Source organism: Cariama cristata, unplaced genomic scaffold (genome assembly GCF_000690535.1).
Source record: "Cariama cristata isolate BGI_N322 unplaced genomic scaffold, ASM69053v1 scaffold170, whole genome shotgun sequence".
NCBI lineage: Eukaryota > Metazoa > Chordata > Aves > Cariamiformes > Cariamidae > Cariama > Cariama cristata.
In genome coordinates this window covers 130,762-157,083 of record NW_009592784.1, presented here as the reverse complement: position 1 = coordinate 157,083, position 26,322 = coordinate 130,762, and the positions used below count along the sequence as shown (strand labels likewise).

Genomic DNA, 26,322 nt, shown 5'->3' with positions numbered 1-26,322 from the left:
TGCAAAAGATGTTCTTCAGGGCTGGTTCTCTGCTGGTCTCCCAGAATCAGCTCACCGCAGGGTCAGGCAAGCACCGGTTTAGGCGCAAGGGAAGCGGCGAACTGTAAGCGGTACGCTGGAACCCTTCCTTTGGATTGCTGCCTGCAACCTGGTGTTACGAAGCACATCTCTAGGAACTCAGTAACTGATTTATTGATGTTCAGGTTGCCCAAATCCCTTTAAAATGATGGTAATGCGATCACTGTAATTCCCAAAGTGAAAGGCAGAAGGTGGGTTTGGGGTTTTCATCTTTTCCTTTTAAATTATGTTGTCTGTGTACAGCTGTTCAAAATTTAATCTCATAGCTAGTTAGCTCCTGCTCCAAGTAAATTTGCTGGACATCCAGAGAGAGTGAAGAGCACAGTAAAATGCTAGCTTTTCCACTGTACACTGAGATAAAAAAATTTGAACAGCATGATAGATTTAGACCTCAGTGGATGTGGAAAATGGTTGTGAAATAGTAACTGTGAATAACCTACTTGCTTTAGCAATAAGCAAGACATGAACAGCTGAATCTTTAAATGCAGCTTCAATTGACGTAATATTGGAAATATTGGTTTAGATCTTGGCTTTTAATTCAAAGCCATTTTTTTTTTCTTGCCTTTACAACGCTGATTGCCTGAATCGGGAAACCAAGACTGGGAGGCAGGATGTATTTATGGCTGGGTTCGTGTTCTCTGCATGCATGGTACCTGATGGTTTCTGGGTCTCTGTCAGCTGGTTATGAGCAGTAACAGGCTGGCTGCAGGCCAGCAGCACTGCCCCGGTCAGCAGTTGACAGCTCACTGGTTATAGTCACCTCTCACTGGTGGTGATCAAACTGTCCTATATCCTCTGAACAACCCTTAAAATGTGCTCTTTAGATGACCAGAATGACAGTAGTTCATGTCTTGGAGCTATGGTTTTACTTCCACTACTGGCCATGCAGCAGTACTTGCAAAGTACTTTGCTGAGTTGAATGTTTCATGGTTTGATTTGTGTTTGAGTTATTTTGTCTGTAAGCCTGCTCATGTAAGGAGCTGCCATGGCCATTGGATTCTAGTCTTTGCCAGTCTGTGGGCAACAGTACTCAGGTGTAAGGCTCGTTTCCCTTTTTAGTCTTCACTTTCGTTAGTGTTAATTCTTGTAGCTGTTGTCTAGGCATTTGGGACTGAAGAGGAATATTTCTCCATCCCTACGCAGCAATGCACAGAGCGAGGGAAGCATCTCTCACATCTGTAACATCACATACTCACCACTGTATGGATCAGTGGTATTGCTGCCTTTGTCTTCCACTAAGACAAGCTGGGGGCTTTTTGGGTGGTGTTGGTTTGTTTGGGGTTTGGGGTTTTTTTGTTGTGGGTTTGTTTTTTTTTTTTATTATTTAATGGGACCTTTGATTTTTCTCTGGGAGACGAGGTCAGCAGACTAGGGTGCTTCTTGTCTGCAGCAATGCCTTGTGGTTATGCAGACATGAGCCTTCTGACAAACAACTGATTTATTTCAAGGAGGGGGTCATTACAATTGTGGCATATAGCAAGACCACATTCTTTCCTACTTGCTTTGCTTAATCACTATGGATTACTCGAACATACTTGAAAGGAAGATGCATTTCAGCTGTGTGTGAAAACCAACAATTTGTCCAAAATCCCCCCCCCCCCCCCCAAACCAAAATCCCCCCCCTCCCCACTGAACACAGAGGAGGAGACGGCATGTTCTAGGTCAGACTGTGATCACACATTGACAAAAACTGGGAGCAATCCTACTGAAAATAACCGAGCTATTAAAACATGAAAGATCTGGTCCTATAAGTTCCTGAGTATCTTGTCACCAGGAACATAGGTGTCTACTTTTCAGAAAATATCATTAAAGGAGGCTATAATCAGGGCCATTTATGGCTTCCATATTTAAAATACCTCTCTGAGTCTTACTGATGGAAGTGTCCATGCAAACCTCATGCAGTCCTATTAAACTCACCTGGGACAAAGTCAAGTGCCCTGCGAGGAAGGTCAGATCTCCAGCAGCACGCAACAGCAGCACCTTAGCTAACGACCCACAGATTTTAAACATCAGGAAACTCAAGAGACAAGTTTACAACAAGAGCCAGCAGACATACCAAGGTCAGAACAGTCTGAGGAGTCCCAAGCTATGTAGAGCGGAGCAAGAAGTTAAGCTGGGCATGGTAGAAACTGGTTGTCTCTCCTTGAGAGTATTTATACAGCCCTCATGTTTCCACAGTATTTGAGCACTGCAGAATTACTTTTTTATCCACCACAATTACCCCATATAAATATTCTTGCACACCTCTCCCTTATTTTACAGATGTGAAATTGGGATAACAAGCCCCTTCACAAGATTACAGAAACTTGGGTTGAAAGACGAGGGGCTGAGCCCTTCTTCCAGTCTTCTAACCTTTCCTTCCTTTACTGCACTAGCTTGTTCAGCTAGGAGCTTCAATCAATTCCGATAGAGATTTACAGTATCCATTCCCCTCCCTCTAAATGAGACTGAACTAAGTTTGTTTGCAGCCACCTTCAGTACATGCACAGGCTACTTAAAAATGGTTAATTTGTTTTTCTTATGTCAAAGAATGTAATTCCATAATTGTGTTTGCTGTATGTACAGAGAGCTGAAGCAATCCTACATTCATAAAACTGAAGCTACTAAGCACTATATAGGTAATTTACAGACCAACGAAAAAATAGAAAAACTATTAGTGTTAAAAACGGAAACATAAATCTAAGAAAATTAAAATGCTGCCTCAAACGCAGTCATTAAACCTATGAGAGTTATCCGGGAGAGGGGAACGAGTGCAAGAATTGCTATTGCAGAAGAGCAGAAAGAAATCTGTCGTTGGGTAATATTTGTGTATAATTTCGAGGTAGCAGGCTTTTTTCAGTTAGCTTATAGACAGACACAGCTCGAGTCACCATTGCAGGAAAGAGGCAACTTAGCATTTCAAGAATAAACTATAAAGTGACTCGACCTTAATCTAAAAGTATCAGGATACATTGGGGGAGGGCAGGATGCAGAAAGCAGATTATAAATCTAAATTCCAGGCATGGAAACTCCCTTGTAGGGATTGGGAAAAATGCACCATGGCAGAACAATTACGTTCTTATGCTACCAGGAGAAAAACACTGAAAGATGCCAAGTGGGTTTCAGCTACATGTTAACTTAATAAACTTGCCTTCCTGGTCCCCCAAAAAGCATTTACTTAATGTTCTTCCATTTCATATAATTTCATATACCGTACTCTATCTGGCAGTTTTGACAGCAGTTACTTAGATTTGACCACAGTGGTTGCTCTTTGCCCAACACGGTTCCTCTCAAAGCTCGGGTGCCGTTAGTGTGTTATTGGACTAGTTTTCTGGCTGTTCTTATCTGATGTTCTGTTTCCAAGGAGTGGATTTCCCAGCAATTCCCACTGAAGCAATTATTCTTGTTGGCTAAGGTGAACAAAGCAAGCCTTCAGGATATCCTTTGCTAGGAATATGAGGGCTAAGTCTTGGAAGAATCTGGTTTCTGCAATGAGGAAAAGGAGTTGAATTATCAGTCCTGAATTCTTCCTAGGGCTGCATCTCGTGTATCGTTGTGTCAGTCATGAACTTGCCAGGAAAGCTGTGTTCAGGCTTTTGTCTGTCTTCATAAATGTGTTTTTGTAACCAGGTTCTGACCCTGTCACAGCAAATGTAACCGGGTGGTATCGTACAGCCGCCGCCTTCTCAATGTAAATGTGTATGTCAACTATGTGTGTATATAGTCATCCTAAACATGTTGTTTATATTTTAATATCAGTTTGCTCTAAGGAAAAAACTGGCACCTCATGGTGCAACGTGCTCCCTACGGAGAAGACAAGATTGGAGCTTGAATACTGATGAGTGGCATCTGCAGTGAGGGAGATGCAATGCAGAGTGTCCTGTCAAACGGAGAGATGCCAGGGAAATGCAAACAGTGTGAGTAATTAGGTCCACACCTTTTAAAGCACTGCTTTTCTCCCCATTAATTTCCTGAGGACACAAGCACACAAGAACGAGGCATTTACGAAATTCTCTGTTTCGTCTTGTACTGTGGTCTGTTCTGGAACGCTATTTCAGACCGTGTACAAACCAAACATTTGTATACTTAAGTCCAATTGATTTGGTGTGTTCTCAAGCCTTTTTTTTTTTTTTTAAATGTTCCTGTGTTCGATGCTGTCAGTATATGACAGCTTTGCATGACATACGGAACTGATGGTGTGTTTCCAAGCTCCTCACACTTGTCAGAAACTTCTAGTCTGCATGATAGTCTGGAACTAGTGATCTTGTGTTTTGCACTTGGCAAAACGCAGCAACGTGATCCATCTGTTGGCTGTTGAATTAGAAATGAAGTAAAACAGAGTCCATGTGGAGAGTGATGTAACCGCGTACCTATAGTAGAGTTGGTGATAATGATGATTTGAAGGGTGATATTTTGTACAAGCAATTGTATTGTAAGAATTCATCTCCATCAAAGGATGGATGTTTTAAATCACATTGCTGAGATTTCCCAGGACCTTGGATTGCCCCATAGTCAGAGATCACCTTTACCTTGGGCACATCACCGTGTTGTGTCTGAACTATCAGGTTCAATGGTTAAGCGGCATGAAAGGATCTTTGTCCTTGCTTGGCTTGTATGGTGCTGTAAGAAAAAAATTCTTTAAATTTAAATTAAAAAATTTTAATTGTGACTGTAAACCTTCAAAAATACCTTTAGCATAGATATGGTCCGGTAAACAGGACACTGCTGAAGCTGGAAGACCTGCGTGGGTTCAAGATTTCTGTAGTTCATCCTGGGCAGCTCACTTCCTGTGTCTTATTTTCCTTAGCCCTGAAGTAGAAATTAATGATGTTTAACTTCCTTTCTAAATTGTCCCAAGCCTCACTGTGATTAAATGTACTGTGTATGTATGTGCTGAGTAGTAGTATTATAGTATAAAACCATAATGAAAATGAAAATAAAAAAAAGCATTGCAAAAACATGTCTTTGAAACAGAGGGGCTGGTTGGGCTGTTGGGAGAGTCTTTATTCACCGTTGCGGGTAGATGGCAGCTGGTCCCAAAAGCAGCGTGAGAAACACGCGCACTCATGACCGAAAGTCCCTGGAGTAGAAGTGGCTCGAACAAATCCCAGCAGGGCAGTGTCTCACACAGAAAAAGCAGGATTGTGCCTGTACACACCTGTAAATTATCCCACCCAGAGCGAGCTGGGTGTTCAGGTGTTCTCATTGTTTGGAAATTTGTTGTTGGGAAAATATTAACGATCTCACAGCACGTATTTGTTTGCTGTGTCTAAGTGGATTGCCAGTCCCTTGAGGCAGAGGCTGTCCGGGTTTGCCTTCCACAGAGCCAAACACATTGTCAGCACTCAATTAGACCTGTATATATGGTTTCATGCTGACTCAGAGCTCAAAGATAGCCACTATTTTTTTTCTCGTTGAGCATCCCTGCGTAGAGCAAGAAAGCTATTTTTACCTGAACCTTTCTAGCATTATTCCTGACAGGAAAAAATAAACCCTGTGTGCTTGAAGTCAAAACCAAAAGAAGGGATTTTTTTCTTGGAGGTGCCTGACATCCTCTCAACCTTCCGGTAACTGAGGAAACTCAGGCTCCGCGTGTGCCTCGGTCAATGCCTCTCTTCCATCGTGGTTATATGATGTGGATGACCCGCTGGCAGGAGAAGCCCCTCTCTGAGATACAAAGGGTTGATCAGTCCTTGTAAGAACAGAACAAGTGAGATGGAGGCAACTCTGTGTTTGGAATCAAGGGAAAGTGGAAAGCTGATGGGTCAGAGCCGTTTCAGGGAACAGTTGTAGAGTCAAGCTGGTAAATGGTTTGTTTGAAGTGAAAGAGGAGAAAAATAAGAGCGATAAAGTCTAGTTCCAGTAGGCAGGAGCTTTTTGTGACTTAAATATAAAGTCTACAGTTTCTCCCTCTCCCCTCGTCTCCTTTGCTTCCACTGTCGGGGGGTTTACTTTTCCACTGGGTACGCAGACAGCTCTTGCCGAGGGGAAAGCGTGGGCTGAACGGCAGCTCCCTGGCCATAATCCCCGACAGAGGACTGAAGCTACAGTACATGAAGTAGGCAACAGAGGCTGGGGAGGATGCTTTCCTTTTTCCTCCTCTGGTGGGTGTTTGGGTGGGAAGTGTAAGATTTTTATATGTGGTTTGTTGTTTTTTTTTTTTACCCTGCACATTTTTGTAATTCCAGCCATGTACAGAAAAAGCTGGGCAGTGCTGGCTGCGAAGGTGCTTGTGCACCTGTACGGGGTGGGACAGGCATTCAGAGGCAGAAATAGACACCAAGCCATCCTGTTTGGGCAATTATACTCTTCCTGCAATCTCACCGCAGTCGGCATTTCAGCGGCTAAACCACAAAGGGAGGTATAAAGACAAATGGGATCTCCTTTTGAAAATACCTGTACTTAAAAGAACCTCCCTCCTGGGATGGCATTCATTATGTGTCTGTTTATTCATCCTTTGCTCACACGCTAATTTGCTCTTGCAGAAATGTATCTCAGCTCCACCCAGTGCTGGGGCTGAGCCACTTCTGCTGGCACTGTTGGAGATCATTTACCAAGAGAAATTAGCTGTACGGCATACATAATGGCAAGTGCCATAGCTATACCTGCCCACAGCTGCTCCGAACGCGACCACTACCTTTTCAGTAGCTCATCCCAAATCCCAGTGGATTTCTAACTTTGCCCTGGCTTGCGCCGTACATCTCTTCATGAGTTGGTAAGGTGCTGAGATGGCTTTCAGTGTAAGTGGGAAGAGGAGCTGCTGATTGGGAAGAGGCAAATGAAACGCCAGCCTCCCTCACGGCACTCTCCTAATACAAAAGATTTGCGGCAGTGGGTTGAGCCGAAGCAGCGGCTGCTGTGGTGTCACGTCGGTATTAATTGGGGAGTGCAAGGAGCAGAAAATGCTGTGGAAGAGGGGAGAGGAGCCAGATTGGAAGAGACTGGCACAAGTGCCAGGCTCCTTTGCTGGGATGCACCCCTCTGCCTTGTGCTGTGGCCATCTTTCTCTACAAATTAATTACGTTCCTGCTGCCCTTCTCTCCAGCTGAACGTGCTGGCCACTTTCTGTCTTCTGGTTAAGATCTCTCCTTCGTGGTGTTTAGTTGTCTCAGAACCTCAGCTCCTGATCTAGTGTCACTCATGTTTCCATCCCACCTGGTAATGTGCCCTAGATTCATTCTGCCAACCCAGCCTGTTGTTCAGGAGTCTGGTCTGTCATTTGCAGGAGTAATTGCAAAAATTGATTCATGGGCAATGCCTGTAACAGGCAGATCCTTTTGACAGACCACATAGCCATCATATTCTGCATTTATTTGAGTCAATCAATGCTCTGATGCATATTTGGGTCATAAATACTCTGATATAAATTGCATTTACTATTATGACAGCTGTATTCCATTACCTATTATTTATTAGGTTCTGTTGTCCTTTCATTTTACACCTTGTGGAGCTGTCAAGTCAGCTGCTTACCGGTGACAAAGCTCACAGCTCAGTTTAGAATCTTCCAAAAATAAATTCTCTGAAGGGATTTGAGTAACAGCAGGATGTATGTTGTTGGAAAGGCATTGGACGATCTTTTTTTCAGTTTGTTTTATTGGAAAGAGGACGTTTGTGCTTTTCGCTTGCTTTTGCCTAAATTCCAGAATTAGACTTTGCATTTATGATCTAGAGGTCATTGAAGCTAATAATCCCACTGATTAATGTGAATTTTGTATCACACTCTGCCTGTCTCAAAGTTGAATTAATCAGGTTATTCAATATTTGAAATGGTGGGATGCTGACTTGGATGTTTCTAATTTTCCGTTGGAAGCTTTTTTAGCTTCATGTCTTTTTACATCGTAAAAACGGCAGAATGTCTGGTTCTGAGATGAATGAATTTCAGTGTCCTTCCAAGGGGAAGGTCAAATTGCAATGGGCATAGTGCTCTGTGCGAGTCATTTTCTGTTTCTCATTCCCAATAAACGGTCACATATCCTTTGTGCCAGGTTGCCGCACCAGCTTTGCAAGGTACCGAGCACTTTGGTGTTAATTCAGGAAAGCACTTAATCATGGAATTGATGACTCTAAAGTGCTTAATATAAGCATGTGCTTAAGTGCCTTGTTGGACTGGGGCCAGCGCAGATGTACCCTTGCAGAGTATCGAGATTTGTAAGCCACTTCTGGTCTACTAGAGCCAAGTTCACTGGAGATCAAGGGTTTCAGGGATGTGCTGCAGGGGTGGGTGAGCATGGCAAAATGCCCCTGCGTGGGAAAGGGAGCGTTTACCCAGACAGTCCCTGTCCTGCACCTAAGCAGGGAACCGAGGTCAGCAGAACGATGGGGCTCTTGGGCTGTGCCAAGCATTGCATGGACCAGCTGAGGAGGAGGTGGGAGCCTGTGTGAGCAGAGACATGCAACAGAGACATGCTGGAGACGTGCACCAGCCCTGCCTGGCAAAGCTGGGCTTTGCACCGGGAGCGGGTGTGCTACAGGGAAGGGGCAGCAGCGCTGCCTGCCATTCCCAAAAGGTTATCAGCCCCCCAAGACTCACGTGGGGCCCCGTTCCCTGGGGATGGAGAGCTAAACTGGGGTTCAGACTAGTTCTGTAGTTTCTCTATAAAACACAAGAGATGAAAACACTGCGTAAGTGCTCCGAGTTTTATTCAACAAGTTTTGTTTGCACAAGGGTTTTGGGATAAACGCAGGGACTGAGCGTTGTCTATTGATAGGGTTTATGTGCTAGCTTTACAGCAAGAGTGTTCATAGCATTACTATTGAAATATGTGCGATACAGTGTTGCGTGTGCATCTTTTCATGTCTTAACATTTCTGTATTATCTCCATTTATTTTACTCTGAATGTAAAAGAAGTAAATCTGTAATTCCAATCAAATATCACAGTGCGAAATTGATATACACACAATCATATGGCTCACAAAATATAGATGCAAATGGATATGTATTATTTATAAAGCAGCTTTGACATCTTTATATACTAAAAAAGAAGAGGCGTGTAGATCATTTCATAGTTCAGCATTCTGCACATTTTTGAGCTATCATACATCATCATCCATGAAAAATTCATGGGTCTTAACCACTTTAATTTTATGCGTGCATTCCAACCAAAGGGGTGTGTGTCCTCTGCTCTTGCCTTTTTTTTTCCCCCTATTCTATCCTCCCACCCCTTTTTATACAATTAAAAGTAGATGGCTGGGGTTGGACAATGCCAAAAGCTCACCCTGCCTTCCAAGAACTACCGATAATTAATGAGAGTCATAACTCTGTGACTACAGAGGGATCTCCAGCTGTTCTAGTGTCCTACCCAAAGCCTTCTGGGTTTGCTGAACCCAAGACAGTCAGTGAAAGTCAAAAAGGTCATACGACACAGCAGTAAAATCAATGTAGTTGCTGTCATCTAAATCTCTAATGTGGACAGACAAAGCCAGGTATAAATCAGCTTAAAACCTGGCAATTTCTGCCGAGTTCCAAGTTAATCGTGAATATGGGGTGTGTGCCTCATTTCGGGTGTTTTCTGCGGTGTCGCTGGCCAGATTGATTTGACCTACGGTGGAGGAGTGATCTCTGACGTTGAGGAGATTTTGCAGAGGTTATTCTATCAAGAACCTCAGTCCTACATGACAGAAGGTCTTGGGTTAATGCTTTGGGTTTTTTTGAGGGGAAGCAAAGGAGAAAGGTGAACTTGTCATCTTTCAGATGAGGACCTTCCTGGTCTGTTAGGGCTTTGTAGGTTAAACCTCTTTCTTTTAGTGAAACCGTTGCTCAGCGATGGGTTTAAATACAAGTTCAGTGCTGGTGAAAGGACATAATGAGGAGAAGGGAGTTTTCTGTCTAACTACAGGGCTGGTGCCAGTAGGATGATAGCAGCGTTTACTGGTTTTCCTCACTGTTTCATGGGTGCCTTAAAGTACTGCCAGGAAGGATGAAAGAACTCCAGTTTCTGTGGCCTATTTCTCTCTGGTCTCTTGCTGCCAGAGCCACCAAGGAGCCCTTGGCTTGCTTTCTGTTTGCCTGAAACTCCTTCCAACCTCCACTTCACCTTCTCAGTGACATTTAGGCAGAAGCTCTTAATTTATTCCGTCCTGGTTTTGCCCATCCGTGGATTCTGAGCTCACAGCAAACTGTGAGGGGCTGGTGCTTTCAAATGTAATGCGCATTCGCTGGTCTGAAGTTTCTCCGGGAATGAAAAATCTCTTTGATTAAGGAAACACTGACTTCTGAAAGCCTATCAGACTGCGCAACTTTGTAAGGCAGGGCTGCAGAATGTCTAATTAATTGGAACTGCTCTCTAGAGGATTTAGCTGGCAGAAAATTAGTTTTCATGTTCTTGGCCTGATGTTTATTAAATGTTTCTTTCCTTTTTCTCTCCTTTGCAGTTTTCATCTGTAGTTTCATGGTTGCGGCACCTATCTTTGGTTACCTTGGTGATCGTTTCAACAGAAAGATCATTCTCAGCTGTGGGATCTTCTTTTGGTCAGCTGTCACTTTTTCAAGCTCCTTCATCACTGAACAGGTAAGATTTCCGCAAAGGAGCTTTGCAGGGTGTCCTGAAAAGATGGACAATGTGTTCCTAAAAAACTCCTCTCCCCATCACAGTGTGCTCAAGGGGAATGTATCCCTCTCGTGTGTATTTAACCTATAGCATCTTGTGTTATCTGACCTTTTGCGGGTGAAGTGTGATCTGTGTAACTGTGTTTTCTTAACTGTGAAAGTTGTTATTCTTTGATCTTGCACATTCATGAAAAATAACAGGTGAGGCATATCTAAGCAAGAGTTTCTGTTGACATAAGGGCTTTGTTTTGAGCGAGATCCTAAAGACACTTTTAAAAGGCTTTTAAAAAGACTTGGAAAAAAAAAATCTGTGGCTGTATAGTGGTTCTCTTCTGATATATGAGAAGCCATTGGAGTTTGTTGGGAAGTCTGCTTGTGGTACATGGAATGACGAAATGCATCCAGCAGTGGTTTTATGCATGCGCTTTGTTTCTTGTCCGACAAAGGCAGTGAAGGTGGATGATAGCATAGAGATTAGACATAGTTTCAGCTCCTTCATCGCTAGTTGATGGATATGTCTGGGGAACTGATGATGGAGTTGTCAGGCTCACTTAATTTTGTCAAGCTATGCACAGCATCCCTCACCTGCCTTCAGGACAGCCACAGTACCCCATTTTGAGGACTCCTTGTTGCATTAATTTTCTTGCCTGTCAGAGGCACTTGGAGGAAACAATGATCTGGCAGTTTCTGGTGAAAAATACCCTCTTGTTTAAATCATATTATAGAGGAGGTTTAATTGCTGCAGGTGGCAACATTCCTGGAGAGACAAATCACAGCTCCTGGCATCATCAGACTTGATTTCCCCTTGGGTTTTTCTTTCTGTCCAGCTGCGTTCCAGAGATTGCAGCATCGTGGTCACGCCTAAAGAATGACAACCAGGGACTAAACCCCTCCGCCCTGCTCCCTCCTGCCCACCCACATGCTCCACAGTTTCTAATAAAAGAGAATTTCCACCTAAAGCGGGCAGTGGCAGTCACATGTCTGTCCGGCTTTCATGTTGGATTGCTTGCTGCTGCATTTCTGAAGAAAAATGCATATGGCCAAATGTAGAAGTCTTTAATTCAGTAAATTGTTCTGGTTTATAATTGGCCAGGAAGCATGCTTTCCAGAGAAAGAACATCTCCCATCTAAAACGAAGAGGCTTTTTTGGTTTTCTTTTTTTTTAAACTCATAACATCCTGCAAAGGCAGCTGTGATCAGAGCCCAAAGAGGGAAGCATTTTATGAAGGAACCAATAACCTGCCTATAAACACTTCTCATGTTATAAACACACATTCATGCTCAGGTTCTCATCGATCTCTCTGCAATGCACCTAGTCCTGTAGTTGCAAGTAGTGGAGCACTGGAACTGGACTGGTGTAATCTATGTTATCAGAGTTGATTTTCAGTTTAAGGATTTGGGGCTTATTACCTGAAGCAGTTCAGGGATTAATATATATGGTCATCAGTATACAGGAGCTCAGAGTGGAAGTGGCATATTGTTATCCAAAGAAAGGGACAATAATGTTTATAAAGCTGGATTATGTTTGGAATCCGAACCCCAATGTTTTGGAAGTCACAAAAGAGACAAGATCAAAATAACCAGATCTGTGTTAATTCCTCCTGGATTTTCATCAGTACTAAATCTGAACCCAAACTACAACGTTGGACAAAACCCACTCCAATACTGAGAAAAATCACCTGTCCTGATTTTACTGCAATCCTCAACTCTACCAGAAGACTTACCTATTAAGCCAGAGGTCTCATGCCCAGCCCTTATTATCGACTCCAGGAGGTTATGGAAAATTCTGCAGCTGCTGGATGGATGTGCTCTACCCAGTGGCTGAAGCAGTTGAGCAAGGTCATAAAAATAATCCCAACTTCACATAGTATCCCTGTCACTTTGGCATCCTTTTTTAAGGCCTGATCTCTGATTGGGAAGACATGCCACATTAAACAAGGTGAATTCCTGAAGTGCTAATGAGAAAAAGGGGTTAGAGAAGAGCTGATGCAGCTTTTTTTCTTCATGTAGTGACCAACTAGGCATTTTTCCTGATTTTTGTCTCCTAGGATTCAAGGAGCAAAACATTGGCTCTTCTCTCAACATTTTTTCTTGCTTACTTTTAAGACAGTATGTGTATTTATCAGGGAGGAAGGCTAGGAGCTGAAATATGAAAAACTCTTTGCTGCCACAAATAGAAGCAGTAGTAAGATTGCTGTAAGTAGAGAAGTACTCACATCCAAGTCAACATGAAAACACAGGGCTAGAAGGAGCAAGTTGGCACAGGCTGAGCCCATTGAAAAACCATACAGAAAACTCCTTTATGTGGCGACAGCAAAAGTACTGAACTAGGCCAGAAACAATAGCCATTCAGTAGAAAGAGCAAACTGTGTCTTCAGGGATTGCCTTCCTTCAAATTTTGACAGTGTCTAGTGCCTCATGCATGCTGTCACTGTGTAATTAAATAGAGTACTCATCCACATAGTTCAAATTTGGAGTGTAAATGGAAAGAGACAGCTTAACAAAGGCAGAAAGCAGCTACAGAGCTGCTGGGCTCTGAAGGCGCCCCATTTGTAAAGGTTTTTGGCAGTGTGTTGGTAAGACTAGTTTCTGGCTAAAATGTGGGCACTTAAAGGAAAACGATGAAATGCTATCATTTGTGTGAATATCTAGATTATTTGTAATTTATTGTGCAAACAAGTATACAGAAAAGGACATGTTAATTCTTATCTGTCCTGCTGTCAAGTTATTCAATAAAGAAATACCCATGTGGCAAGAAAAGGACGTGGAGTGAGAAACTACCTCAGAGAGATGGATTTTGATCTGGAAACAGGGATTGGAACACAATGAAACGGTTTATCTAAGATACGATCTAAATGCTATTTCACGCTGTTCGGGTTAAAAAGATAGTGACTGAAAATTGGCAGATAAAACAGGGAACTGGATATATATGCCATGCAGACACATAGTTGCTAGAGAGCACCACATTAAGGTTTGTAACCACTTATTAAAATATCCTTAGTTATTTATTACCAAATATCTTTGGGCTTTTAACATGGAATAATAGCCATCAAATAAATAAAGAATGAATCTCTCATCTGCTAGTAGCTACTACATAACTAAATAATAGGCCCTCACAAGGAGAAAAGAAAATCAGACCCAAGTTTAAGAATAGTTCCAGAGTATGTAGGAGGTAATAGTTAACAAAAAACAACAATGCATGAATTCCATGCATAGCAAAATAGAAACAGGACAGCTAGATACTTAAATTACATTTCAAACAAGTCACAATGAGAAACCCAAACAAATAGCATATCAGAGATTAATTCGATAAATACACCTAGTTTCATGGATAAAAGTAGCTAATGATAAATTTAACTAGAGAAAATAGTCAGAAGTAACAAGACTGAGATAATATCGAAAGGTCACTTCTATTCTGTCAAATAAGGTGATTTGATAATTTATATTAGTGCACAATTTCTCTATGGAAAAATAAGAAATGAGTCCTCTACTTTGGTCTTTGGTACTTGCACATTTCTGCTCTATAACACTGTTTAGCACTTCCTAAAATGTAAGTTGCATTAAAAAAATCATTAACAAACTTGTTCATTAATCTAAAATTAGTTAAAGTTGGTACATCTCTCTAGATTAACTCCATTTATAGAAACTTCAATAAAGTATGTGTATATCTTAATTTGTATTTTGTAAGTACAAACACCTGCTTAGAAATTACCTCCCTTTATGCATGCTTTTTAATCAGTTCTGCACCTGCGGCTACGCAAATTTTGGTACTTTCACCTGCAAAAGCTTTCCTTGTGTTGTTTTTGGCTTTTGGCAAGCATTTGGAAGAAACACTTGCTGGTTGTTGGTTCATGCTCCATAATAAACCAGCAAAAAATAAGTGAGCTGCTGTATAGAGTCACAATCACAAAGAAATGCACTGAGCACTCAATCTTCATGGAGTTTCTTCACCAAAATGCATTTCCATCAACACAAAAAGCTAAATATGTGTCCATCTTCCTCTGCGTCAATATAAACTCTGATTTAATAAGTAACCAATTTTTTCTCTAGATAGAGTTTTGGTGAGCGTAGTGCCTGATTACCTGTGTTGCGGCTGATCATCTTGAGCTGGTTTATATTCCAGGATGTCATTGGAAGGAGTCTGTAATCCCAGTTGCACCATTTCTCTCTTTCTGAACAGTTTCACGTGAAGCAACTTGTTTATCAGGAGTGATCAGGCCACGTGCTGAGAGTTTGTTTCTGGCTGCTTGGAGATCCACATCTGTTATAATAGTCATAATATCAGTTCTTACAACTGACTACTTTGGCCAGAAATTTGTCTTAGATGAGACTTTGCTTTTGGTGCTAGCCTTCCCACCCCTCTTAGCACAAACTTTTGAGAGATCAGGACTCCTCGGCTTCACGGGCAGACACCAGTATCTTAAAGCAAGAAAGAACTTGGAGGTGGAAAGTTGCCAGCTGTTCTCCAGTCTTGTGAAATCCTGGTATTTCCCATGTAAATATCTTGAATAAAGCATATTTCTGTGTAAAAGGGATGCTGTTTTGCAGATGAGCAAAGTATTCTGCTAAGTAGTTAGGCTCCACTAGGCTGGGAGACCAAGTCTACCTAATAATCAACCAGACCAGGCTGTGGTAGTGTGGGTTTGCTGGGAGACATTAGAGCTTCAGATGGTAGAAAGTTTGGAAATGGAAAAGCAAAGAATTAAGAAGGTAAAGCAGGAATGTGCTTTTGAATTCTCCAGTTCTTGGTAAATATTTCTGTTTAAATGTTGATATAACTAACACAATAAAACCTTTTTGCTCTCACTGCAAGTTAATCTGGATAGGTATTTCTACTAGTGGGTTTTTTTCTTTTCCTCTGCTCTTGATTTATCTCTGAGAAGGGAAGCAAATAGTCCACTGTGGAATTCCAGTTAGCCTGCAGTGCTTGCTAGAGTCGTCTTTCAGACTTGCCAGATGTGTATTTATTTCCAAAGCTTGTCTTTCAAGGAGTGCTAAAAGAGAAGCAACAAATTATGTGCAGTGTGGAACAAATGGTTAGCTGGGTTAATTTTAAAAAATGTAAACATAAACCAGCCTCACCCCCTACACACAATGATTCACTCCAAGAAAAAAAAAAAAAGCCTTTGGTCTTACGTGCTCTGGCAGAACTTGTATTATAAAACGTACAGCTTCTGTTCCTTTGCTTCCACTGTGTAAGATAAATCCACAGTTTGAAAAACAGAAACAAACAGAACTAAAAGCCCCAAGCCATCATTTTGTAGGTAAGATGGGTACTGAGTGTTATCTCTGAAGTCACCATGAATTGCTGAAACATTCCATCCTGTTATTTTTGAGCAGAACTCTCTTTTAGAAAGAAGGCAAAAGAGATTCTCCCAGCAACTTTGTGAAGTCTGCTGCACATACTGTCAATCCCCTCCCTCACATGCAATTCCTGGCAGTTCATGTGGCTATTACAGAAATCGGTGCTGGTACTAACGCGAGGTGTTCGTGGACAAAGGCTGTTGGTTGGCTCTGGTGTATTTTGCCAGCCTTTAATGTGGTACTGGAACCCTACGGATGAGCATATGCTGTTGACATTTGGATTTCTGCACGCTTGCCCTTTTGCTAGACTGCTCAGGAGAAATATAGTCCACTGTGTATTCTCTTATCACAGAGGGAGAGCTTAAGGTGGGTAATATACTGCAGTAGTGTTGCTCTTCTATCTGCCAGTGGCATCAACACTCCAATTACTAAGTGCTACTACGTGTAATGCTGGTGTAGTGCCCCGCTGCGTCACCCGGTAGCTGTAGCCCACTCCTGCTTTCCCTCTGCTCTGTGAAGATGAGGCATGGCAATCCTATACATCTCTTCTTCTCCCCAGCTATCAAGGCTCCCTCCTCACCACGGCAGAGCTGCTGTGCTGGAGGGGCCGGAGATCGGTGGGTGCCAGGTGAAGAAGGATGCTGTGCTGGATTTAGGTGGCTCTGAACTCCCAGAGGAGATGGTAAGGATAAGGGCTCTCATCTCTGCTTTACACTGCAGAGTGAAATTCTTTACGGACTGATTCTGCCTCACCTTCCCTCTCCTGTATATCTGAAAGCAGATGGTCTGAAGAAAGACCATTCCCACAGCCCCCTTTAGACCCGCTTCCCCTCTCAGCAGCCTGCTGTGCAAAAGGCTTACTTGCACTGCAATGTGCTGGTGATGGCATTGCCCATCAGGAGAAGAGATGAACCTACCTCAAGTCTGGTTATATGTACCTACACCTATATGGCTGCTGAAGATGGGGAAGGATCTCCAAAGCTGCAGCTCTTGGGAGGGAGGAATTGTCAGGTTCCTGCAGCAGTTCTGCTGTGACAGACTCCCTCTGTGTTTTCATGGCTACTTGAGTCTCCAGCTCTAGCTAGGACTAGATCAAGACATAACAAAATCCATGCTCCTTGGAGAAGGAAATACGAGAGTTTCTCTGGGAACTGAAAGGCACCATTTATTGACTCCTCTCCAGCAAGGAGGCACCTGCTGCTCCTTCCCAGTGCTATTTACAGCACTCTTACAAGTTTTACTATCTTACTTTTTGTTTATAGGGGTTATGTGAGGTGTACTGTAGGAAAAAAAATACACTATTGCTTATTCCTTCAATAATGAAGCATTGGCTGAGCTAGTCTTAAAGTATTCTGGGCATCAGTCAAGTCCGCTAGCATCTTCAGCAGGGCTGATACCAAATACTGTACGGGAAACTGTTTTCATGTGAGAGCAGCATCTCCTCTTGTGCAGACAAGTGTAGTGCTTTGAACTTTTGAATCTTGGGTCCTCGTCGTTCCCTCAGATTTTGCTGACCTAAGACAGAAGAGATGGGAAAAGATTTATATAGACGAAATAGTTGCAGTTTGCTGAAATAGAGTGCAGAATTACTGTCATATGTTTGTCTCCTAGCTGCTTTATATTCCTACCTTGTACCTTTCTACCCGGGAAACTGTAGTTTCCAAGGGAAACTATAAATTAAAAACAGGTTGGGGTGTTCTCAGAGCACCAGCCCCAAAAAGCCAATCTATGAGAGGAGGAGGCTTTTCACAGGTGTTATCAGAAATTGAAGTGTTGTATTTTCTACTCTGAGTGTTGAGTTTTTTCCCTCCAGTATCTGTGTGTACGTCTCTATAAAGCATTTGGGAAGAGTTATTGAAAACACAGCTGGTGATGGCTGCCAGGAGAGACAGAGCATAGTTCCAAAGCTTACTCAGAAAGCTTATTCGTGTGATGAGAAAAATGAATTTTAAGAAACTATCATAAGGAATATCTCTACCATACATTGCATTTTATGTCTGCAGTGTGTCTGGAACAGGATTGGTTCTGCTCTCCCCTCCGGGACCCAAAAGCAATTAAGATTACACCCCCCAAGTCTTCTCCAGGTAGGGTCGATCTGGCACCACGTCCCATTCAAACTTCTCCGATCACCCCACTCATGTGCTGTTATGTTTGTAAGTGTGCCTCCTGCCCTCTGCTACCTACTTTTGGGACATTAATTGGTCTGAAATCGTACAATATCTGAATCGAACACTGTGAATGCTGAAAGAAGAGGAGATGTTTCTGTTGCCGAGTGTCATAACTCCCCTGAACTGATGGATGCTGCTGCAGAGGCTTCTACTGCCAGTTCATTAAAATGAAGGCGCAGCGATTTGCACAGAAATGTCAGAACTGCTCCTCAGAGCTCAGGCATTTTCTAGAGCAGGTGGACAGAGGTTTGTGCTGGGAGAGTATCAAGAAATAGGCTGGAGGATTAATGCTAATTTGCAGCAAGTCTCAGTGAGGGCTCCCTGTAATTGCCTACCCTTTTTTTAGGGAACTGTTGGTTATCTAGGTTACTGGAAGATGTTGAAATCATTATCATAGGATCTGCGATTGTGGTTCTGATTCAGCTCCTCCTTTGGAAGTCTGTGGGAATCTTTTGTGTGTCCCTGTGGAAATTGAGTCAGACCCTACATCTTTTTCAATCAATATGCTCACATTTGATGCTGTTTCATCGGGTCACGAAAATGCCTAGAGACAACAGCTGGGGACCATGGTGCTGGCATGAAAGGTCTTTACAGGTCAAAGACCCTTACAGTTTTGTCCCATTTTTATGCAGAAGCCTGAATTTATAGTCTTTAGGTTGAAGAGTAGGAAAGTTCAGCCACTATGTCAGTTAATGGATGGTTTGGAAGCAATGCCTGCCTGTAACTACCATCCCGCCTGTCCTGCTTTTATTGTGGCTGAGCAGGAAATCTCACCTGGCTCAGTTATTTGCCGAGGAGGCAGAGGGAAGAAGGCATATTTATTTCATTGCCAGGCTGTGCATGTCTTCGAAGCATTCCTCCTTCTTGTGTTGTCTATTAAAATGTATATTCTGCTTGTCATACTGCAGCAGAGGCCTAACCCCAGAGCATGCTGATGGATCACAAAAAGGATGTCTTACTGCTCCAACCCTGCTTTATTGGAAGTCTCTATTATGCTTTGTAAATAATTATTACAGCATCTTAAGCTCAGCCTCATTCAAAACATCCTAGGAATGGAAGAAAGGGAAAATGCTCCTTAAATAGAGTGGGATTGAATCAGCTGGGGGGGGGGAGGAATTAAAAAAGAAAAGAAGAAAAGAAATAGTGCTGCATGTAAGTTTCCAAGCAAATGTTAAAATATAGAGTAAGGAATTATAAAATTTCCGATCAGCCTAACGTGATCCTTGCAGTAGTAGAAGTGACCTGAGGAACACAAGCCATTCCTGATGCAGAGCTCCGCTGTCGCATGCTGGGCTTCAGTAGTGGGGAAGTCTGGCTTGGTCCAACGAGGTCAGAAGGCAAAGCAAGTCACTACTGCGGTGTCTGGATGGCACCGCGTGATCCTGTTCCTTTGGAAATAAGCTTCCCAGGTAATTGTGTATTGAGGGTATCGAGAGGATGCCAAGTCGGTGGTGTAGAACATGTCCCTTCATGCTTCCCTGGGATGTTCCAATGTGGGTCTGGAGAGACATTACCATTTGTTTTAGGGATGTAAGCTGACATGTGCTTAGCGTGGATGTAAATGAGGCAGCTTATAGCTTGTGTTCTTGAGGCTTACGACTTAGAAAGAAGCATGGTGCTTCAGGAGAGTTTGGTTAATGATCCCTCACAGACAAAGAAAACAATTCTTTCAGCCCAGTTTTAGGCTCCTTAGGAGGCCGGGAAACAAATCTAAACTTTATATTAGCAGAGCCTTGGTGGTTCTTGAAGGTTGTACATATTGTCCTGAAAAACAGGATGCAGGAGAGAGGGAAAGTGTTATTCAGCCTCTGGCTTGTGTTCAAATGCAAAAGCATGGATGTGAGCCTTTCTTTGGTTGGGCTCTTGGTTGCCTGCTGATACAAAAGCGTCAGTCATGCTATAGGAAGTGTAAGTGCTTCTTGTATGGCGTACACAAGCTGTGGCCTCCTGGGTCATGCATAAAGGCTGAAAAAAGGGCCACTGTGTTCTGAGTAATGTGCAATAGTGTGAAGATGGGAAATGTCTTACAGTACCAGGTGCTAAATTAGTCTTTTGAAGTGTTGACATTTCTTTTAAATGCATAAAGTTCGCGTGCTACTCAAAACACTGCATTTGCAATTCAGATAACACTGAGTTAGAGTACTAATCTCAAACCCGTGTAGTAGATTTTGAGCTGGAAATCCCTGGGAATGGTGCTGATCATTATGTCTGAAAACATGATTGATGCAGTCTCATGAGAAGATAGTGGCAAACCATGCAAATGCATTTAATGTAGTTAAATAGGATTGTCATTTTGTCAAATAGGCTGGATTTAGAGAATGAAATGAAGCTACAGCAATACAAAACTTTGCCAATTAATAACGCTTCAACTAGCAGTATAACAACTGTTCAAAGATGATCATGAATCAGAAGAAGCTGCTAGGTAGAAGGAATTGGTAGATGCATCAGTTTCTCTCTGGCAATCTGATGCTAAAAATGAGACATCTCTCAGATGTAGGTCACACATACTGCAAGGTCAGCCTTTCTCACAGTGCTTGGGTGCTCCTGGATCTTGATTGAGTCAGCAAGCCAGAGAAGTGGGAAAACAGAAAGGAGAAAGGAAAAATGTCAAGGTTTGGATTGATTCGGGTGGTTTTTCAGCAGAATTGCCTAAAACATCTGACCTGCTGGTGTACTTAATTTTTTAGCATATGCAAAGTAAAATATGCCAAGAATGAACGGAACTAACAGTATAGGTAAAGTTGCTGGGACTGTAACTTTGGTGGTGGTAATTTCATTTAAAGCTTGAGGCATTCCATTAAAATGTGTCCTTCACGGACTCTCAAAACTTGTTCTGCCTTTGAAAATGCATATGGTTAGGGCAAAACATTCACATCTGGATGTCTCGGTCAATTGGCTGATGTTTTTTTCAAAGGGTGCTGAGAAATTATAGTTTCTGCAATTGTTTCAGGAATATAAACATGGGGTTATGTTCTCCAAGAGCCAGACCTATCTGTTGGATTTGACTAAATTTCAGTTTGAGAATCGGTCCAAACCAAAGAGTGTTTGAGCCAAGACAGCCCTTCGGGTTAACGTGGTTTGATCTCGTGCATTTCTGTAGACATCACTGAAGGTGGTTATGTTGTTAGTGTTACGTATCAATGCCTGTAACTATTTGTTCTGAAAAACGTGGCATCTGTTTATAGCTGGGTTGCTTGGATTCAGTCTTCGCTTGTGACTCACCTGTGGCTGGAGCACAGCAGCCTGTTACTGCCTGTGAATAGTCTGTAGTTCTGTGTATGCCAGCTGGTAGTATTTGAAAACTTTTGAGTGTCAAGGACCTTGCGTGATTTCCATAGTGGCAAAAATACATTGTAGATCTCCCAGTCCCTATTTTTGTGATTATGTTATGGTCCTCTTTGCACGGCTCGGGAAGGGAATGGTGATAGTGCATAATGCCAGAGATGTTTGTTGCAAGTGCCGATAAGTGTGTCCCACCGGAGAGATCTGGAACAAAAAGCAACAGTTTGCTTCCGACCCAGAACTATCAGGGTTCTCAGGGGAACAGTTTTGGAAGATATGTCCTGGCCAAGCTGCATGTAATGGTTTTGTAACACGGATAAATGACCACTGTTTCGGCCATGTGAAATGCTATGGACTCCTCTGTGTCTTACATCAGAGCCACAAGGATGAAAAGAAGTGTTTTAACTCAGTGTTTTAGCAGGCACTGGTAGCATGGGGCTCTTTATGACCCCTATGATTTATTTGGAAATAGCAGCCTTTTTCTTTAAGGTCTATTTTATAAGTAGCTATGCACGTAGCACTCTGTCGGATGGTGTTCTGGTGAATAAGCAAGTTAATCTGTTACATTCCTTCCATTTACATTCCAGACCCCTGTCATTAATGCAATATTAATGACCAAGTGTCTAAACCGAGAAGAACATAAATCCCACCATTTGAGTGTCATGTAATATTTCTACCACAGGCAGGTCAATCAGATGAAAAGCCCTTCAATTAGTAAGCTGAAATGCTGCTTTGTCTTAACTAAGGCTATTGTCAGGACCTGGTGGTGCTGCTTCATCACCCGGTGTCTTGTAATTACATTACCTAATTGGATGGAGAATGGGAATTGGGCTTACTCTTCCCCCTCCCCCTTTTTTTTTTTTTCTTTTGTGCTACCCATAAATGACTGAAAAGTAATCAAGACTCTCTCAGGACTGCCGCAGGTTTGAAGGGAGGGCAGTGATGGGAACTTGGATTTCAGATGCTGCAATTTTAGTGTTGAAAGGGGATTTCACATTCAGAATTTGCAAGTAGCTAAGAAAATCTTGGCCCTGATTTTTGTACCTGCGAAGCACACGGCAGCTCCCTGCCAACTCTGAGAAGCGCTGTGGGAGTCTTGCTGCTTCCAGGGTGGTTTTGTTTTTGTTTTTTTCTTCAGAGCACTTAATTAGGTGCTTCACTTTAGAGCCTATCTGTAGGTATCCAGTTGTTAAACACTTTAGTTGCTGATTGAAGGGTGTGATGAGTGAAAAAGGAATATCTTATGGTCTTTATTGGTTATTTTTACATACTAAATAATAACATAAATCTCGTAAATAAGGACGCTTTAATCAGCCAGAATCTTCAGTACATTTCCAAATAAAACTTTCCACATGCAATTAAGTGTGCCTGAACAAGGCACCTGGGAGAACTAAAGCCATGAACAAATACTAGAGACAATCAAAGGAAAGGTGAGCGGACTTTGCTTCATCTCCCTCACTCATTTCTATATTTAAATATGTATTTTTTTGTCTTTCTACTTGCTGTAGTCTCTCTTCTCCCTGCGGGCCTCTGAATACCAGCTGAATTTTCCCAAAAGGGAATTGTTCAAAGGTGAGGTGCTTGGAGCTGAGAATTGGTGGGACACTTAATGCATCCAAATGAGCTGAAGTTTTGAAGTGTTTGACTTAGTGTAAATGGAGGCTGTAGAAGAATCGGACCTGCTTTAGAAGCTATAGTATAAGCCCATCCTAACTGCAAAGGGTTTATACATTGATGCTTAAGCAAGTGATTAATCAAGTGTACTAAGGTTTCAATAACTCAGTAGCTTGCTATTAGTTCTTGGTATGGTGTAGTGGTCTCATCTGTACCACGTTTATGACCTCTAGCCAGCATATAATAAGCGTGTGTGAATAAAACAAATGTGAATGCATGAATAAAATGTGTGAATACTTGAAGGAAAGCCCAGGGCATTTTCACTTCAATGTTGGTGACCTGCCTGTCAGAGTTCAGGGGAAGACCTTTGGGTAAGAAAAGCATCCTCTGTTGGATGATGACAAATTTTTAAAACTATATACTTCTCGTGCCCAAGCAGACTTAAGGGAAAAAGAGTGAAGAAAAGCCTGTTTAGGGTGAATGCAACAGAAATACGGTAGATGAGATGATGTCTGCCCTATGGATTTAACTGAGACTTTGAATAGCTTACCTTTGCTAAAGTGACATCCTCACTCTTCAATGGTGCTTCTATCCCTAGAGAGCCTGTAGTGCTGCTTCAATGTGTATCAATACCTGATAGAAGGCAGTAAAGATGGAGCCAGACTCTTCTCAGTGGTACCCAGTGAAAAGAATAAAAAAACTAAAAAGAAAATAAATAAAAAACTAAATTTAACTAAAATAGGAAATTCCATTTAAACATAAGAAGAAACGTTTTTACTGTGAGGATGATCAAACACTGGAACAGGTTGTCCAGCGTGATTCTGGCTTCTCCATCCTTGGAGGTATTCAAAACTCAGCTGAACATGGTCCTGAGCAACCCTTTGTAGTTGATCCCGCTTTGAGCAGGAGGCATGGACCAGACTATCTCCAGAGGTCCCTTCCAGTCTCAACTATTCTCTGGTTCTGTGACTTGCATGCAAAGGAGAAGAGCAGTTTGAAAACCGTGATGAAAGATGGACTTGGCACCAAGAGTTCAATTTGAAGGGACGAAACTGTAGAACTTAAATAGAATCCAGTGGTGACAGAAGTTACAGGAAATGTTGTGTGTAGTAGTGACTTAAAAGGCAGTTGTGATTGTAAAGAGATGAGAAGTGAAAAGTGGTTATGGGTAAGTGATGACACACACCATGAGGGAAGAAAAGAGGGGTCTAAACCCAATCGCTTCTCTGTGGTAAGCCAAATGGCAAAAGAACCAGCAGCTGCAGTGAATCTCCCCCAGGCTACCCTGCCAGCATGACTCATGTCTGATAAGGGAGGAACATCTTGTTGGAGGTGAGAAGGGTAGTTTGTAGTTGTATTTATCAGACAGGTAACTGTAGCAGGAACTTCAAGTGCACTTGTATATCTGCAGCAAACAGATAAAATACTGATAACTCATAGCATTGCGTCAGAGCTGATAACTCATCTCATCAACCTGTCGCCAACCAGACTCCACACAAGCATGTACCATGGCTAGTCACTGGGTATGCCACCCAAGGATTAAACCTAATCAACTCCTTTTGGTTGTAGGAAAACCTGAAAACAATGCTTCCCCAGCCTGTTAATGGGAGAGAAAAGTACCAACCAACAAAACATCACAGTGAACAGTTCTGCCCCTGCCCCCCTTGCGTTATTTTGTATTTTGGTCTCTCTGCTGGCAATCCCCATGAGGGATTAGTTAAGATTATGTGTAGATAAAGGTAGATACTCATCTTCCTTTGTTCCTGCACAAAGGTCTCCCAGACAGTAAGACACCAAATAGCCAAAATTTGGCATGAATATTCAGTTGCTTAAAAGTCTGGGCTGGACTTGACAGGAAGACATGCTTTTCAGGAACAATTCATGGGACAATTCACCTATACTAAATAAGTAACCCCTCTCTAGCTCTTTACGGTATTTATTCTGCTTTTATTAGAGGAGAGTTAGAACCATTCATGTTTGAAAAGGTAGGGCACGTGACTTTGTGGTCCCTATCTAGATTTGACACAGCATTCCTATCAAATATGGGGACCCAGGACTTGTATCCACCAATGGAAGCCAGGTGCCTTGGTTGTATGTATTCAGAATTGGTAAAGCTTTAGGGGTGCACAGAGGTGGAAGATGTATTTAGGCTTATCTATTCTACTGTAGCCTTTGTCATCCATGCGGGCACAGAATGGAATTTAAAACATCATCATCATTGTTTCATGTCATCTTGTCTTTCATGATATGTCAATATCCCTGTATGACTTGGAAACTTTCAGGGTATTAAAGGTGATCCCGTCATTACTGGGAGGGCTAAGAGAATTAGAGTGTTTAATGTTTAAGCAAATATGTCACCTGCATTTGTAATGTCATGCCATTGCTCAGTTCTTCCAGTGACTCTCTGCTAACGAGCTGGAATTTGAACTGTGGGTTTACAGGAGCCAATGCTCTTAGTCACAATGCCGATACTCAGAAGCGTGTGCCTGGTTTGGTTTGCATCATGGTTAATGGTACGTCTTTTCATACCTGCGGTGAAGGGTGTGGTGTGTCATCTTTAACTACTTAGATCCCTGCAAAGTAGTGATACGCTTGGGAAAACTTCATGGAGTGCAAGAGGAAGCGGTGTTTGCCTGGCCAGAAAATACGGATTCTGCTCAGGAAAGGCAAGTGCTTGCACATGAGTGTAGCTGTCAAAAGGGACCACTGTTGTGCAGCCCTTGAACGTACATTTTGGCCCTTTGGTCAGCTGACTCCTGCAGTATATCAGATTTATCTAGCTGATAATTTATAATTAGTTATAGTTATATATAAGTTATAGTTAATTGTAATTTATATTAGTTGATCTAACTGGTCACTTGTGACTGCTGTGATACCCTGGATGTCGTCAGTGCAAGACTCTGCCAGTTGTAGAAATACAGTAGTGTAACTGCCGTACAGCTCAACTGAGTTCCTCTAGAAACTCAGGGAAATTAAATCAACCCCAATGCTTTCTCCTTAGTTTATTGTCATTCCACACACAGGTCTTTTAGGCTTTGTGTGGCAATCCTAGCTGCCTAGTGGCAGGAATGGCTTTACGCGCATCTTCTTTCCAAGGATGCAAAGCCTGATTCTATATCCTTGTTTGTTGCATAATGTTTGTATAATAAAAGAAGGGAAATGGGGCAAACCTCAGCAGTTCAAATATGGAATTTCATGGTGCTGAGCCCTCTTTTACAGAAGCTAAATGTAGAATCCGTAGGAGGTTAATTCAATATCCTCGTATAGCAAAAGGTGCAGTTGCTGCAGCAGTATTAAAAAAATCCTTCTTTTAGACCAGCAATATCAGTTCAAAACACAGATTGCACTGGT

General features: G+C 42.3%; 1 protein-coding gene across 1 annotated transcript in view; it reads left to right on the top strand.

Moving 5' to 3' along the window:
• Positions 1-26,322, top strand: part of SPNS2 (spinster homolog 2 (Drosophila)) — a gene marked incomplete at its 5' end in the record, with an annotated part of 85,700 nt that overhangs the window by 18,925 nt on the left and 40,453 nt on the right. Inside the window, one exon of the mRNA XM_009710474.1 lies at positions 10,429-10,565. Coding sequence (XP_009708776.1) covers positions 10,429-10,565 — 137 coding nt within the window. The remainder of the gene's footprint in view (positions 1-10,428; positions 10,566-26,322) is intronic.